Source organism: Monopterus albus, unplaced genomic scaffold, assembly GCF_001952655.1.
Source record: "Monopterus albus unplaced genomic scaffold, M_albus_1.0 scaffold52.1, whole genome shotgun sequence".
NCBI classification, from domain to species: Eukaryota; Metazoa; Chordata; class Actinopteri; order Synbranchiformes; family Synbranchidae; genus Monopterus; species Monopterus albus.
Genome location: NW_018127932.1, coordinates 2,567,976 through 2,584,511, shown reverse-complemented (window position 1 = coordinate 2,584,511; position 16,536 = coordinate 2,567,976). Strand labels below are relative to the sequence as shown.

At 40.3% G+C, this 16,536-nt stretch overlaps 1 protein-coding gene across 1 annotated transcript in view; it reads left to right on the top strand.

Annotated features, from left to right (window-relative positions):
- The window catches only part of LOC109961100 (potassium voltage-gated channel subfamily KQT member 5-like), a 112,760-nt gene that overhangs the window by 45,748 nt on the left and 50,476 nt on the right, over positions 1–16,536 (top strand). Inside the window, exons 2-4 of the mRNA XM_020601695.1 lie at positions 14,036–14,126; positions 15,001–15,127; positions 16,183–16,358. Coding sequence (XP_020457351.1) covers positions 14,036–14,126; positions 15,001–15,127; positions 16,183–16,358 — 394 coding nt within the window. The remainder of the gene's footprint in view (positions 1–14,035; positions 14,127–15,000; positions 15,128–16,182; positions 16,359–16,536) is intronic.

Here is a 16,536-nt window from a genome sequence, read left to right as displayed (position 1 = left end):
ACTGTTATAATCTTTTTTTAGTATAATATGTGTGTGCGTAGAAGTGAATCATTTACTGCTTGCAAACCAATGATGGTAAGATGATGTCATGGGGTAGGACTGGATAAGTCTGACTTCTTCCTACTCCATTCAAGCATGTACTAGGTATAAGCAAATTGATATTGGATTATGTGTAAAAATGTGTGTTGTTATATCAACTGTTTTATATGCTTGAAAGAATAAATCAAATCAAATCAAATCAAATCAAATCCCTTCCAGGATTTTAAAATTATTATTACAGTTTTTCCCATATGCCAACTGAGGATTACAGATTTTACAGACTGTAAAACTCTGTGATTCAAATTTGTGATTTGTAAATTTTGTCTATATGTAACTTTTTACATGCCACTGCAAGGCTGTAAAATACACCTGTACAACGTTAGACTGCTGCAGGATCCACTTAGTCTTGGTGTGTGTTTGTTTGTGTGTCTTTGAAGACGAGTGTAAATTATGTCAAAGCCAGACACCACAGTGTTGACCGCAGGCAGCTCGCAGCCACCACTGCTGTGTGTGTGTGTGTGTGTGTGTGTGTGTGTGTGTGTGTGCTCCAGAGATGAAACGCAGCCACAGTAGTAAGCCAGACACGAGACCTGATAATATTCCATTATGTAGTGATCTTTTCCACAACAAGGCTGCAGGCTGCTCACAGCCACATCACAGAGCCATGACTAAACATTTACTCTGTAGATTAGTTGCCTCCAGTGAGGCAGTGATTACATTTATTTTACATTTTAGGAGTTTTGCTGACCTTTTTTTGAGAAAGGCTTGCTGTATAATGAATGACTCTAACAATAAAAAAGCTCCAGTTTATACTGTACATTTGCATTTGAGATAGTCTTGCTCCAGAACAGGAGTTCACACAAAACAGAATGGTTTATTCAGACAGCAAACTGTGTAGTCATTTAATTTGTTTAGTCTGAAAAATCACAACAATTCTAGTGGAACCAGAGTCACAGAGAAGCCAAAAGACATCAGTCTCAGTGCCTTGAGTCCTAGAAGGGCTTATGGGTAACAGGGGACTGACAGGAACATCTGATCACCAGCAGTTCCTCATGCCTGGAGACCTACTGTAAGCTAACAACAGTTTCCAAAACTCTGTCCAGCAACACAAGGCATATGTGAGAGTTATGTGAGTTTGTTAACAAACTGTAGTTCAATTTTAGGTCTGTGTCATAAAACCAGATCAGTTAGCTCAGACTCTTTGAACTTTCTGGCTTCACTAAGCTTCAAACTGACAATCCTAGTGAACCAGTTTCACAAATCTGGTCTGCTAACACTGGGCTTTATAATCCTGCTGTAAATTTCCTCTGCATGAAAGAGATTGTGCTAATGCTAAAGCAGAGGAAGTTTCAATAAACTAAGAACAGTGTATTTGATGCAGTGTTGCTGAAGAAGTGAAAGTCAAATAAACTGATACTTACATTATACAACATAATGACCTTATGCGCTGAGAATGAGCACACTCTTGAAAACTGCAGCTGCTGGCAAAAACTATGACAGATATCCTGCATGTAACTGTAAATGAGGAGGCAGGATGGTTTGATTACCTGCCTGGCTAAATATTATTTTTGTGTATGTGTTTTCCTCGGCTTCGCTAGTCCACATGTCGAAGTGTCTCTGGGCAAGACAAGACTGAAACCCAAGTTACTCCTGATATCATTGGCGTGTGAGTGTGTAAGTGATTGTGTGTGTGAATGGGCAAATAATGTAAAGTGCTCTTTGTGCATGTCAGTGTTTAGAAAAGTGTCAAGTCCATATTATTATTTAAGCACATTTTCATGAAAAAAAAGTGAAAAAACTGTGGATGGTGAAGCTAACAAGTAGCCAGTAATGTGGGCAGTTTGTGAAACGAGAGCAGTTTTGGTCAAAGTGTAATTAATGAACCCATTTTACAGAAAGCTTTATGGTCACAGAATAACAAAACAGAATTTCATCAGTTAAGAAATAAGAACAACAACAACAACATGAACACCATCTTGTATAAGATGAGTCTGTAGCTCCGACATTAATTAACCACATTAATGATGCCATGACTAACAGTGTGTAACAGTTTGAGAGTCTGTGAATTGTTTAATTATGGTTTGCTGATTAAATAAAGCTCACAGACAGTTTGAAAAGTTAATCAGATTCAGAATGTAAACATGTTAAAACAATGTTCAGAAATGGAGGTAGTGGTTGCACAGAGGTTAGAACAACAGGTCAGGGAGAGCTAAGTGTGATTGCTGATGTTGTTTTACAAATTCCTTTATCCATAGTGTTTTTCTCTGTTTTCCTGTTTGTTGTCCATGTGGGTTGTCTGGTGATCGATGAGAAGGTGAGTAGCCTGGTCATTTCACACACATGCATGCACACAGCACGACGCCCCCACTCCACCCCAATGCAACACATCACATGAAGGATTATATAATTAGTGTATTTATTAAGTCCAATAAGTTGTTGGCACTCAGAGTGACTTTCCTTACACCTTCAAGAGTGCGTGTGTGTGTCTGGGAGCACAGCCACTCTAATGGATGGAAAATCTCTTTACACCATCCAACAAAAGATCAAAACGTTCCTCACACTCGCTTACACAAACACACGCAAAGAGTGAGTCTGCACATGTGCATAAACGCACATGGAAACGCTCACCATTTTCTTTCTTCTTCTCACTCTTTCTTTGACTTTACCAAGCTCTCTGTCAGTTCAACACACACACACACCAATTCAGTCTTCTCAGTTTTTTTTACTTCTTTTGGCAATCTTAAAGAACACTGTCATGATCCAACTCATGCTATTAGTCCTGCTATGAATAAAATGACTTTAGACAAAGTGCCTCGTATTAAAAGTTCAGTGATGGTTTGTTTTTCTCTCAGTCAGAGATTCCAGCATGGAGCTAGTGCTGTGGAGGATTAGCTTTCAAATTTCTGACCATAAAGAAGTGCTAAAGTGGTTAAGATCAGCTGACATAATATCTGTATGTTTCACTGAAATGCTGCAGAAGCCGAGTTGCAGAGTAAACATCTGATCTTCTTAACACATATTACGTCATCAAAACACAGCAGTTGGTTCCAGACTGCTGCCTCACCCTGTCTACATGGAACGTGTCTCCCCTTTGTTTCACCTCTGGTACTACCTCCCAACGTGGGCCAGAGGTGGAACAAAAGTGGCCCGCCATTCCAGCTTTGCACCTTAAACACAGAAAACAATCCCACCTCGAAAAGGCAGTGTGTAAGGGGCTAGGGAGATCTTTTCTGCCACCTCTTCAACATGCTGCACTGGCCGAAAAGCCACCAACAGGGTCCAAGTAGTGCCAACGGTGCTGAAAACACTGAGAAGACAACCCCTGACAGATGCTCACCAAGAGCCGACCGTCGGCTTGGTGTGTCACGGCCCTATGAAAGGCAAAGCAAGCTCCCACGCTCAAGAGTTTCTTCCAAGACACAAATATCATCCACAAGTGCGACACCTGGTGAAATCCCCATAATTAAAATTTTAGAACAACCTGTAAAATTTCATATATCTGGAGATTCTTTGTCAGATTCAAGTTAAAATGCCTACTAGCCTGTTTTACTTCTCAGCACAAACTTTGTTCACATTGCCATAACCTTTATAGACTGTCATATTGTAGAGATACAGTATGTTGTAAGTGGATGTGACTTTAATGGAAGTCAGTGGATGTCTGGAGGATGGAAGATCAATAGAAAAACTCTTACGACTTTAGTATCACTCTAAAAAGCTTTCATAACTCTGTTTTTAGTCATGGTTAAATTGAATTTGTGTGCTGTTGACCTCCATTATACAAAACATACAGTACAGTACCACTTACAGTGCAAGAATCAATTAGATAATAAGAGAATGAAACAAACCGATGTCCATTTGTGATGGCTGCACACACAGACAATCATATCAGACCAGTGTAACTGTATCCCACACAAATGCACATCAGAGCTACTCATAATCCCTTATCGTCCCAATGAAAACTCCCACAAAACACCCACATTTATGCGCACAATAACAGCATCAGTGTTCCTACCACACAGGAGTCACGTAAGTTTTTTTCCATTATATGGAAGCGCAGTGAAAACCAGCTGCACTTGCTGTCACAACGGCCAGTTCAGGAAATAGGTAGCAGTCCTGGACACACACATTGTGTTTTCATTTTTTGTGGGGACTTTACATTGACATACGTTCATTTTCTGTAGACTTATCCGAACCCTAACCATAACCATTATTTGTCTAATACTAACCCTGACCCTAACCTTAAGCCATGTTGCCACCCTAAAATTCAATGTGAGTGTGTTAACAGGTTTCGGTCCCCATAACATAAGTAAGCTGTGGCTCACGAGGTAGGGCAGTCGTCTCCTGACCAGCAAGTTGGTGGTTCAACTCCCGGTCTCCCCACATGCCTAAGTGTCCCTGGGCAAGACACTGAACCCCGAATTGCTCCCGGTGGCTTGATTAGCGCCGTTGTGTGGCAGCTGTCATCATCGGTGTGCGTGAATGGGTGAATGGTGGTATGATCTCCCTGTAAAAGCGCTTTGGAAAAAAGTGCTATATAAATACAGTCCATTTACCATTTAATACAAAGGCACATAATGCACACTGTAGTCTTGTCAGTGTGCAACAGCTGGACATAGCTTAAGTCACAGACGCAAGTGTGAAGGCATGTGACCACAAGGCTGCTCACTACTTCTGTTTGTATGTGCATGTTTTGTGTGTGTGCACCACAGACCAGCAGCAGCAGCAATGTTTAATATTGTACACTGATGCTTTAATGCTGCACATGTACAATACAGTGCATAGTTTTCTTGGCATTGTTCTGATGTATTTTTTGGTATATCTAGTTTTGTTTTGTTTGGTATTTAATTATCTAGAATAAACTTTCCAGAGTATAAGAACATGGACTGTTAAGCCTTTCACAAGACCTGAAAAGTTACAGTAAGGACTCCTTAGATCCTGTCTTATGTCTCCTTTAGCGTATGCACATGTCCCTACCACTGCTAGATAGTGGGTTTGTCTGAGTCTGAAGTTGCTTTTGCTAAAGAAGAGAGCAACTGTGAGAAGATTTCCCAGCACAGAAGAAGAAAGAGTCGGGACCTTTACTCATCAAACACACCAGTAGATTGGCCACATTGCATTCCGGTGCATCAAGGCCACTGTGGATGATGAAACAGGGCTCTCCATCTCATCTGTGATGGATGACTTTTAGGCTCTGCTGCAAATAGCAGCTCCAAAGAGCCAGAAAACACACTGTTCTTTGATTTTAAGGTACTGGAACCGAAATCTGGCATTTACAGCAACACTAATGTTTTTGATGGAAAGTTTTCTGCTGTCAAACCCCATTGTAGCAGCTAGAATATTTCATGATCGTGATAAACAGATATGTACTGTATAAGGTTTAACAAATAATTCCAAAAAATAAGAGCTGATACAGATGAGGCTTTACCGCACAGGGAGATGGGATGCACACAGGGAACTCTGCAGTCTGCACATGCATTACACATGTGCCCACACAAAACATAGACCCACTGTGTACATCTCATTGATACACACAAATAGATGCACACATTAGATTTCCCACAGTTTCCCCACCAATCAGACATCAAACATCAGTCCTAGGGTTCCCAACAAGAGCTTCTGATCTGGTTAAATGGGTGTCACTGGGGCACACACCTTCATTTGTCCCTATTGCTGATTATCCATCCATCTTATCTGGAGCCCATCAGCTTGGCTGATTAGGACATTCCCAGAATTCCTTCTTTTCCTGGCTGTTGGAATGTTAAAATGTTGGCTGTAACTGCAAACTCTTGCCCATAAATCTTTCTTTCTATCCGTGTTGTATTCTTTCTATTCTACTGCAGGAATCACAGTGACAGTATGTGTTTGGCTCCTTTACAGTTATACAGTATGTACCAATATTTGAGACTTTTATAGAAAGTATAAGATGTTGATGTTTTGATTTTTTTGCTTTAACTACACAAACTATTGCCCAGTTAAAGTCTGGGTTACAGTCACCAGGAAATATTGTGTCTTTCATATCTGCAGTACACGCACTTTCTGCACATGCTTTCTTTACGTTGTTAAAGTGAGTTTTCAGCTATAACAGATGTATTTTACTGTATGTGCTAAAAGCAATGAGGCTTTCCATTTAGTAAGCAAATCATCAGTAACATTTCTGACACAGACTCCTCATCATCCCTAAACACACATATCCCTCTAACCATCTCATATCTTGGGCTCTGGAGGGGAAAAAAGCACATAAACACAAAATCAAAGACGCAGATTACAGGTTTTAAAATGACTTATTTTCTGTATGATGTTCAAACTGTAGCCTAAACAGTTAAAGGGCAGGACACAGCAGAACAGATCTGTGAGGACCGATACAAGGTGAATGACTTGATAGCTTCTTAATATGCATATTTATGCACATGCACACACAGCACTCAAAGTGTTATAAGCAGCACATATGCCTTATATAGAAAAGACTTCAACACCTACACTATTGAGTCAGTCTGTGCCCATGCTCAGGGAACCAGTCAGCCATCTGTTGGCCTAATGAGCTGACTCCACTCCACCACAGCAATTCAACAGCAGAGCTTCACTCCTCTGATTTCCTTATACTCCACAGTGTGTTTAAGCCTCTCATCCTGTTCTGCTCTGTTGAGCTCACAGCAGCAGGGCGTTTGGCTTTTGCACACAATTTGAGATTTTGTGTTTGTTCACTTGTTTGATGTTCGACTACCCAGTCATCTCCTTGAACTTCTTTATGTTGTAGGAATTACACACATCTCAGTGTTACTTAGGATCTTACAACAACATCTTGTCATTCAAAAACAGCATGGAGCACTGCTTGGGTGTCAGAGAATGTAGAAGAAAGTTTCTTTGTTGCATTTCAGCTTGGGAGGCAGATCAGGGTGGACAGGCTGACAAAACACTTGACTTTACCAGTTAACGCTGTTTCTTTAAACCATGACCTTAACCTCTAGAGTCCCTGCGTCCTCATATGAGGACCGCACAGCTTGGGTTTCCAAAGCTCAGGACTCTAGAGGTTAACTTAACTTAACCTATACTTATTAAATATTTAGCATAAGAATGGTGCAACGCTGTCAAGTATTAGACAGTGTCAGCATTTTTAAAACCAACAATCAGGAGAAATGAAAATCACTGAAGCAACAGGAAGTTCCTGGCAACAGGTGTACCTCCTCAGTCCCTTGAATTATCATGAGCAGTGCTGCACAGATTTTACAAACAGCTGGAAAAAAATGCAGCAAATGTGTAAAATGTAGAATTTTCAGATCCCCTTTTTCAGCTTGGATTCACCACACGTCCACCACAATCCTTCCATCCATCCATTAGTATTACCTGCTGATCCTCCAGGGTCATGGGGGCTGTGAGGTGAGAGGCAGTATACAACCCAGACAGGTTGCCAGTCAATTACAGGGCTGACGTCCAATTTATAAACGACAAATGCACATTTCATTGCTGAAATGCACCACAGCAATGAGTGAAAATAAGTGGAACAGCTGGTAATGACTCATATTTTCAGATGCTCAAGGTCAGAAAACTAGCAAGCACTTAATTTAACTAAAGAGACATTTTATTTGCCTCTAGTTACTACACTATAGGACATTGCACACAAAATAAACTAAACCAAGTGCATCCAGATTCAGCTAATAAACAGATCTGGAAATGACAGCAATGCTCCCTCTGTTCAAAGGAAAGCAAGTAAACATGATTTCTAAATTGGCCTCAGAAGACACCCTTACAGTTTGCCAAAATACAGAAAAAAAGAGCAGAAATAGATTTCTTGGCTTATGTGAGCTCAATTAGGCTGCACGGGCACTATACTCATTTGATCATAACTCTCTTTATATTGTACCAGCTTGGTCTGAGTAATGAGCCTTCATACACATGCTGCTAGCTCATTGTTAAGTGGCATTAATCAAGGCACTGAGCCTAGTGGATTACCTCAGACACTGAAGGTGTCATGTCTTTTGTCATAGTGTGCACAATATCGCTGGCTAAGCTTAGTGGAAAATGGCACAGTTTCAATCACAGGAAGATGAATGAGGAAGGCATATCAGCTAAATCAATACAGCCACCATAGATTTCATTGTAAAATAGATAACTCCTGGTCTTTAACTGCACAAAACTGCAGAGTCATGCTTCTAATCCACTTGACTCAGTCTGAGTTGGTTAAGACTGTGTTTATGTGTAGGAAAAAGAAACACAGAAGCTTAAACCCCTCCTCTCTCCACTTTGTCAGTACAGTACTCTTGACACATTTTGGTATTGGATGTTTTTGGCTCAATTTTGTCAAAATGAACTGCTTAATAAAAGTAAACATATAGTTTTGTTACATCTCTCTCTCTCACTCTCTCTCGGTCGTTCTCCATCTGCTTCTGACATCTGCTCCACAGCTCGCTAAACAGGAGTCTAGGAGCAGTATTAGTGCTGAGATGGGTGCTGATGGGAATCTGATGTATGGTGTGTGTCTGTGTGTGTGTCTGTAAGCCAATGTTTTTATGAGCTCTGTTAGCTGTTGGCTCTCTTCAACACTATGTCAGTCTGCATCTAGTTAGCGAGAATACACGCACACACACTAAAAGCTTTCCGGCTCTTCTCGCACCCGTCATTCTTCCTTGGTGCCTCCCACATCATGGAAAATTGGCTCTGCCAAACTTTACTACCTCACTTGCTGTCTCTTCACTGAGATCACATGGCTCCTGGATTTGGGAAAAAAAAAAACAAACAGCTGCTTCTCAAGATGGTACTGCTGCTGAGGAGTCATGCTCAGGAAATGCTGTTCAGCTCAGTCTCTCTCTGCTGGCTGCGTTTTACACTGTGAGAATTTTTTTTTATGAACAAATTATTATTGATTGAGATCTAAACCAAATCACTGGGATTGAGTACAAGCTTTTTTGAGCCACACAGGAAGTAGAACTCAAGCAGTACACTTTCTTCCAAGTGAAAAGTTAGATATTGTAGCTTTGAGGACAACAGCCATAACCCTTTAGCCCTGGGTCAAGAGCTGGCGTTAACACAGATATGCCTTTCTGAAGCAAGACACTGAAATCCTTCCTTTCTTAAATTGAATTTGAGAATGACTATTATTGAAGTTCCACTTTGTTTTTGATGGAGGAAACCTTTCAGACGTCTGCTGAGAGAACTGGCTAGTGCAGCGATGTGTCCTTGGCCCGGCTCTGTTTGGTCAAGTAGTTGCTTAGAAATAAAACCGTATGTTTTATCATTGCCATCATCAGGTAAGATACTGCACTCAGCTGGATAAACACAAGGATTAACTAATAGACTGCTGGCAAGGAGTCAGCCTGGCTCTATCCGCCGTTCTCACTCCTTCCTTCCCGGCCCACAGTTTCTCTCGCCTTGCTTTTCCCTCTGCTCTGCTTGTCTGCTCTTCTCGCTCTTCTTGCATCATATGACTATGAAAATAAACAATGTAGCAGAGTGAGTTGCACACACACACGGCCATATAAGAATAGGTAGTGAGAGTAAAAACATGACCAATATCATGACAAATGAGAGTGAGATCCAGAGAGAAAAGGAAAGATGAGTCAGTGAAAGAAATTGACGAGAAGAAAGAGACTGACTGTGCTTAGTCGATTCTCTCAGCTTGCCATCTCTTTCTCAGCCTCTGTCTCGTTATTCTTCTCTCTCGTTTTATTTCTGATGTGCTGAACGAACAGGGCTTTTCCTAGCAGGAGAAATGTTATTTATAGCTAAGCTAAATTTTTATCTCCTCACCCTGCTTTCACCCAGGAAAACTCGCTGATCACATCCCTCTTACAGCGTTCAGTCAGTTCCATTCACAAGATTCAGCATCTCCACTTATTGCCACTGTGGAGTTCTCTGCTGATCCACTTCTTTTTTCATAATTCCCATCTTCTATTGTATCTTCTGTTGCTTTATTACCTTGACATTATGAGACAAACTCCTGCACTTATTCAAAGCCTCATCTGACTCTCCTGATCTCCCCATTTCTCTTGATTCAAAGGGTATGCATGGCTGGCACAGAAAGAAAGAATTAAAAATACATAATGATACCAGACCATATTGTGTGGAAAACCCTGACCTCTCACATACTCGATCTGTCTCACAAACACACACACACACACACTTTTTCTCCTATACATCCTCAGATGCCACACACAGAGTGCATTCCTTTATAGTGTTTCTGTGGTACTTGTTTACATGTTCATGCTACATGGCTCCACAATTCACACCGACTCCAGCCACAAAGCTGAAAACCTTGTCCTCATAGACCATTTTGTCAAGGTTTTCTAAGGAACATCAATTAAAATTCTCTGCGCTGGAAACAAATTTTTCAGGATGCCATGCAGATTACTGCATGTTTCTAGTTGCATGTATATCTTCCATCTTAATTGCATTTTAAGTCATGGTGCTTGTGATGAAGCCGCCTTGTGAGCCCAAGCTGCGAATCACCAGGGACCTGATTACACACATACTCACCTTTTCTCCTCAAGCTTTCCCAGGCATCTGTGTCTGTGCCTGTGCAGGAGTAGTGCAGGTTTTTGGCTGTATATGGTTTTGTCTGCACATCCTCAGGTTATTCATCAGCATTAAGTCAGAAACAGTTTATTTGCCACTGCCATATGCAACAGAGCAGTCATTCTCTCACACCTGCAACTTATCTAGGGTCCACTGAGGACATCCAGCCACGACTTTACCAGATGTTGATCTGGCGGCGTGACCTCAGAGTTGGCCAGCACTCAGCTGAGTTATTTAATAGAGTTAACAGGCAATTACAATGGAGCCTCCACATGTTTAGGAAGAAGGGATCCAAACTGCTGCTGTAGAATAATATGACACCATATCAATAAACAGCTGTCAGATTATTGATGCCTGCTAAGCATTATGCAGTTAAGAAATCCATTATACATGTTAAATTAAAAAAGCTACAAATATATTATATTCTCACCATTTTACAAAACATATGTGACAATTTTTCGCTTTTCAGGAAAATGTTGTGTGATCCATCATGAGCATTAATGACTTTTATCTTTCTGGTTAAAGTAAGTGGAATAGTTTGATGTTGTGTAAACCAGGTGTATCTGTGTGTTGGATCTGGAGCCAGGTGGTGTTTAGCTTAGCTTATCATAAAGAGCAGAAGCAGGTGGAAACTGCTGGCCTCTCTACAGGTCAGGATCTGTCAGCACCACCAGCTCTTCCCAATGAACATTGTTTTTAGAATTTGAGGCTTTAGATGGAGTTACATATATTTTCAGCTGTAAGCAGGGTATACTCTTTCTAGGTTCTACCTCTTAGGAAGCTATACCATCTTAGTTTTGCTAGTCAACTGTCAAAAAAATAATAACATAACATGAAAGTCAGTGAGTCAGCAGTACTGCAGATGAACATATAGTATGTTGTTAAAAGGATCAACATCTCTGTTGGAATCACTGTAAATTGATTTTCTACCCTGTGATGAAAAGACTATTATATTTTTAGTCAATAGGCTAAAACATGCAAAACCCCTGGGTTTGTTCTTTAAGGTGGGTTTGCAGTGGTATTGCCTAAATAACCTGCTGGACAACCTTGCATCAGATTCACATACTCTTATCTTTCTCTAACACATTTGAACATGTATCAGCAGTTCATCTCTGTGACTCACTGGTCACGTAGCTAATTCATCTAGGTACTGATCAGTCAGTAGTGCTACGGATAACAAGTTTCATTGTGCTTCTCTTTATCATGTCTGTCTTCACCTACTGGATAATTTCAACATCATTTGACATAAAGGAAGAGGTGGCACTCAGACGGAAAAAACACATCCTGCCTGAGTGCATAATGTGATCATATACTGAATGCATCTAGGAATGATTTAATATGTAAAAACACTCCAGTGTGACCAGTTTAAACAACAGCATGTAAAGAGAGCACATGTTAATTTAATCCCTGTTGCTCCTGATCACACAGTTGACTTAGAAGATGTCACACTTTCCCACCAGCATGTGTGAACACAGCATAAGCTGAAAAACAAGAACCATCTGATGGCAGAAATTGCAGAGACAATTCCTCTCCACAAAATATTCAGATCGTCTAATCTGTTTCAGCCGATGATCTTTGTATCTGGCTCCCTCAGAAAAGAAAAAGCTTGCTGTGTCAAATGTAATTTTGTGTGTGACCTGACAATGACTGCAAGCAGTTTTGTTATCAAGCGAGTAATATGTTGTGCATGTAACTTCTGAATGCATATTGAAGTAGCTATTCAATTTCCGATGTTGGACTGACATCTCACAAGGCTGTAGTCAGTCTCTGAAAAGAGAAATAATGATATCCTTTTTCATTTGGGACATTCAGGCCTACAGTATTCAGTTTGTAGGATTTCACTTTTTAGGCCTAGTGTCTTGTGAATAGGGACATTAGAAAGAAACAGAAGCATGAGGATGTTTTATTTGAAGTTGAGGCCTTGACCAAAAACTTTTTACAAATATTAGTTATTGACTTTTACTTTCACATTTGCACAAAGCATGAATGTTTCGGTTTTACAGGGGCAGTGGAGTCAGGAAAATTCGGTCTACTGCTTATGTTACTTTATAAAGTAACATAAGCTTATGTTACTTTATAAAGTAACATAAGCTTATGTTACTTTACAAAGAAATGTTTACTGACAGTGCAGTTTTCACCTGCATTGCTTAATAATACTTTCACCTAATATGTCTTTACCCCTAAAATGCCATATTCTGCTTTCAGAAATAGGGACGGATGTGAGACTTTAGACAAAGTTGTGTGTTTTGTCGATTTCTGAAAATGCTTAAAAGTTAAAATTCCAGCTCATCACCGCATCTCCTTTGTTTTTAGAGACAGCACTGCATGGACAACACTTGTAGTCTATCCATTCTGTTGCCATTCAGTGTTTTGTCTGCACACAGATGCAGGATAAGGCTAGACTTAGAATTTTACAATACAATAGAATTTTTACATTAAGAAAAAATGATCTGATCTCCATGCTGTCAGTCTGTATGACAGTAAAGAGTTATTAAAGAAGGAGCCACTGTCAGATGCAGATGTGGGCTGAACGTTAGGAGGCACCAGTCCTCTTCTGCTCTAACTCAGCCACAAGTACTCACACTGTTCATACACACAAGAAAAGCAGGGTACAGGGCGAAACAGAAGATTAGAGAGAAAGTCAGTCAGCGAGGCAACGGAGAAGGGAACAAGGACGGAACAAAATCTGTACACACACAACAAACAGTCAAAGATCTGCAGAGATGAAAACCCTAAATATCAGATGGACAGATGGCATCTTAAAAAAAACACTGTTCAGTTCAGCGATACTCTGAAGAACAGCAGACGGAGGCTGCTAGCCAGTGCATATGTTGTCTGGAAGCTGCCTTATGAATTTTAATTTGTATTTGCTCATTAACCAAGTTACCATATGACTTACACAGGACTGAGTGGTTTCCTTGCAGCTGGCAGAGTAGGGACATTTTGGGTCAGTCAGGCAATGAGGAGGGAGCTGTTACGATTTGGCAAATGCAATCTGTGTTTGTACTGTGATTAAAAACAATGTTTTATGGCGATTTATTCTCAGCGTTATCACAACACCAAGCCTTCACTTTGATACCGATCCAAGCTTCAGTATTACTGTCAAATCTATAACACATCCTATAACTGTAAGTATTTATTGCTGACAAATGTTTTCAGTTGAAATTTAAATCACAGACTACATATTTCCCCACTTACCTTCATTGATACTAGCAATAATAGCTTTGGTTTGATAGCCCAGAGGTTTGAAATATCAGCTCTAACATTTCTTTAGGGGATTGTGTTTACGGGGCTTATAGTAACTAAATGGTACATTTGTAGGAAGGGGCTGTTTCTGCAGTAGAAAGTAGCTCATTCACATCATTCTGTATTTTGCAGGTTCAGATATTTCTCAGTGTATGTTTTACTGCAAACGTGTACATTACCTGAGCTAATGAGCCAAAGCCTGTTATTTGGTGATGAACTTTATGTGCATATTTTGCCTCCACAGGTTCATCCTGGTGTTTGGATGTCTGGTTCTGTCTGTGTTTTCCACCATCCCTGCTCACCAGGAATTCTCCTCACACTGCCTGCTGACCCTGGTAGGATACACACAGACACAAATATATACATTACAATATGTACTCGCAAGTACAGACACACACGAGTAAATGTGGTCAGTCACAATGTGCCTTTCTATTGTTACTACACTGACACTTTAATAATGTTCAGAGCATTATGAAATTGTCACATGGCTTCCATCTTTGCTAACCCACTGCTGGCTGTAACATATGAGAGTGGTCTCGATCTTCTTACATAACTATCAGCAAGAAAACGATCTCCCAAAATGTAAAACCATTCCTTTAGAGGAACATTCTTATTATTGTGGTGGTAACTACTTTAACGAAGAAAAATAATAATATTAAGTGTTTAAACCTTTGTTAGTGCAGACACATTATCTGACATCTTCCTTCATAGCAGGACAAGCACAGGTATAACAGGAACGATGGTTCTGTCCCACTGAAGTGTCACAGTAAGTCAAGCTAGTGAGCCAGCATGAGGAGAGCCCTGGGAATGGCACACCTCAGTGGAGTAGAGCCATTATTAATGCTATTAAAGCCACCTGGGCTTTCCTGGTGTCAAAATGTTTTACAGTTCAACAGCAGTAATCAGAGCAACCAGAGTACAGGCATTGTTTTTATTTTTAATATTTACCTCACACTGATAATTACTGAAAACATGCACCAAACTGGTGTCTGCAAGTGTGCTGTTACATTTTTGTGTCTTGTGTACATTACCTAGTTTCGATGGAAAAGCCACAGTAAAGACAAACCTGACTATTAACTAAATTCAACCTTTGACCCTTTGGTATCTGTTTTTATTGTCTTTACTGCCTCCGTGTTTGTAGCATTTAAATTTTTAAATATATGGGGGTTTGTGCGTGTGTGTGCGTGTGTGTGTGTGTGTGTCCTGCAGGAGTTTGTGATGATTGTAGTGTTTGGTCTGGAGTACATCATCAGGATATGGAGTGCTGGCTGCTGTTGCCGCTACAGAGGTTGGCAGGGACGCCTCCGCTTTGCCAGGAAACCGTTCTGTGTCATAGGTAGGTCAAACTATTACTTAAATGAAACCATTTGGGGGAACTGTCTCTTTGGTGACGATCCATAGACATCTGAAATATAACAAGGGATCCTGGGTAGACAGCACTTTGTTGAAGGAGTTTTGTATTGTAGCTATTTTCTAACCTTGTTGTTGTTGTTGTTTTAATAGTAGTTTAGTGTAGTTTAATCTACAGCTGTCAGAGTGAAAAGTACAATATTGTCTGCTGACATGTAGTGAAGTAGAAGTATAAAGTAGCAACAAATCCTCAAGTAAAGTACAAATACCTCCAAATTGTACTTAATTATGGTGATTGAGTAATTGTACTGCATGTCTCACATTGTCAGTCTAAATTTGTGAATCCTGATGTCTTTTAAAAACAAAATCATGACACCAGGTTTTCTTGACTGGGTATAATCAGCTACTTGGGCACATAATACACAGGATGAAATGAAAGTAGTGTTTTAAATTGCCTTTTAACTGTTAAACTGCAGTTTATCAGTGAAGCCATTCACTCCAAACACATTCATTTTTTCAGTTTTATGTTGGGCTCAATATTTCTAGCACTAAAGTGGCTAAAGTTTAGACAGTCAAGAAAAGCACAGATTAAATATTTGTTTCCAACAATACTGTCAAAAATACGTATTTCCATGTTGTCGAGGCTTGTTCTACATCTTACAGGGTAAATTTAAGAGACTATCCTCGGGTAGTGATGTTATTTGTCCAGACTGATAAATGGCATTTTTAAAATTTCCTCTTCAGTGTTCAATCAATGTAACTGAGGATGAAAGCATCCATTTAGAGGATTGTGGCTCTCTGTGCTTCACATGCAGTCTGCTGGAAAATCCAAGGGAAGAAAAAGAAGGGTATTTCAGACAGAATGGCAGAGGAAGACTAATCGAGATAGAAAAGGCAAACAGCTATTTGTGAATCAATAGTTGTTTTAAAGGTGATGTATGGGCTGGTGGCTGGATTTAGGAAGTAGGTGAATCAGCCACAGTTCCTGTTACTAACAATGGGCAACCTGTGACCTTTAATTTTGACTCCTGTGCTCCCCAGACATCATCGTTCTCATTGCCTCGGTTGCTGTGGTTTCAGCCGGTAGCCAGGAGAACATCTTTGCCACCTCTGCACTGCGTAGCCTTCGTTTTCTTCAGATCCTGCGCATGGTGCGCATGGACCGCAGGGGAGGGACCTGGAAGCTGTTGGGATCTGTAGTTTATGCACATAGTAAGGTGGGACATTTGTCTGAGCTGTGTCTCCTCTGAGCTATTTGGTAACACTTTACAATGAGGGTACATTAATTAACCGTACTTAATGCGGTAATAAGCATGAACTAATAGGTAACTAATGCATCTATTAATCATGTACTAATGCTTTTCATGTTAATTAAAGTATTACCTCATACATTAT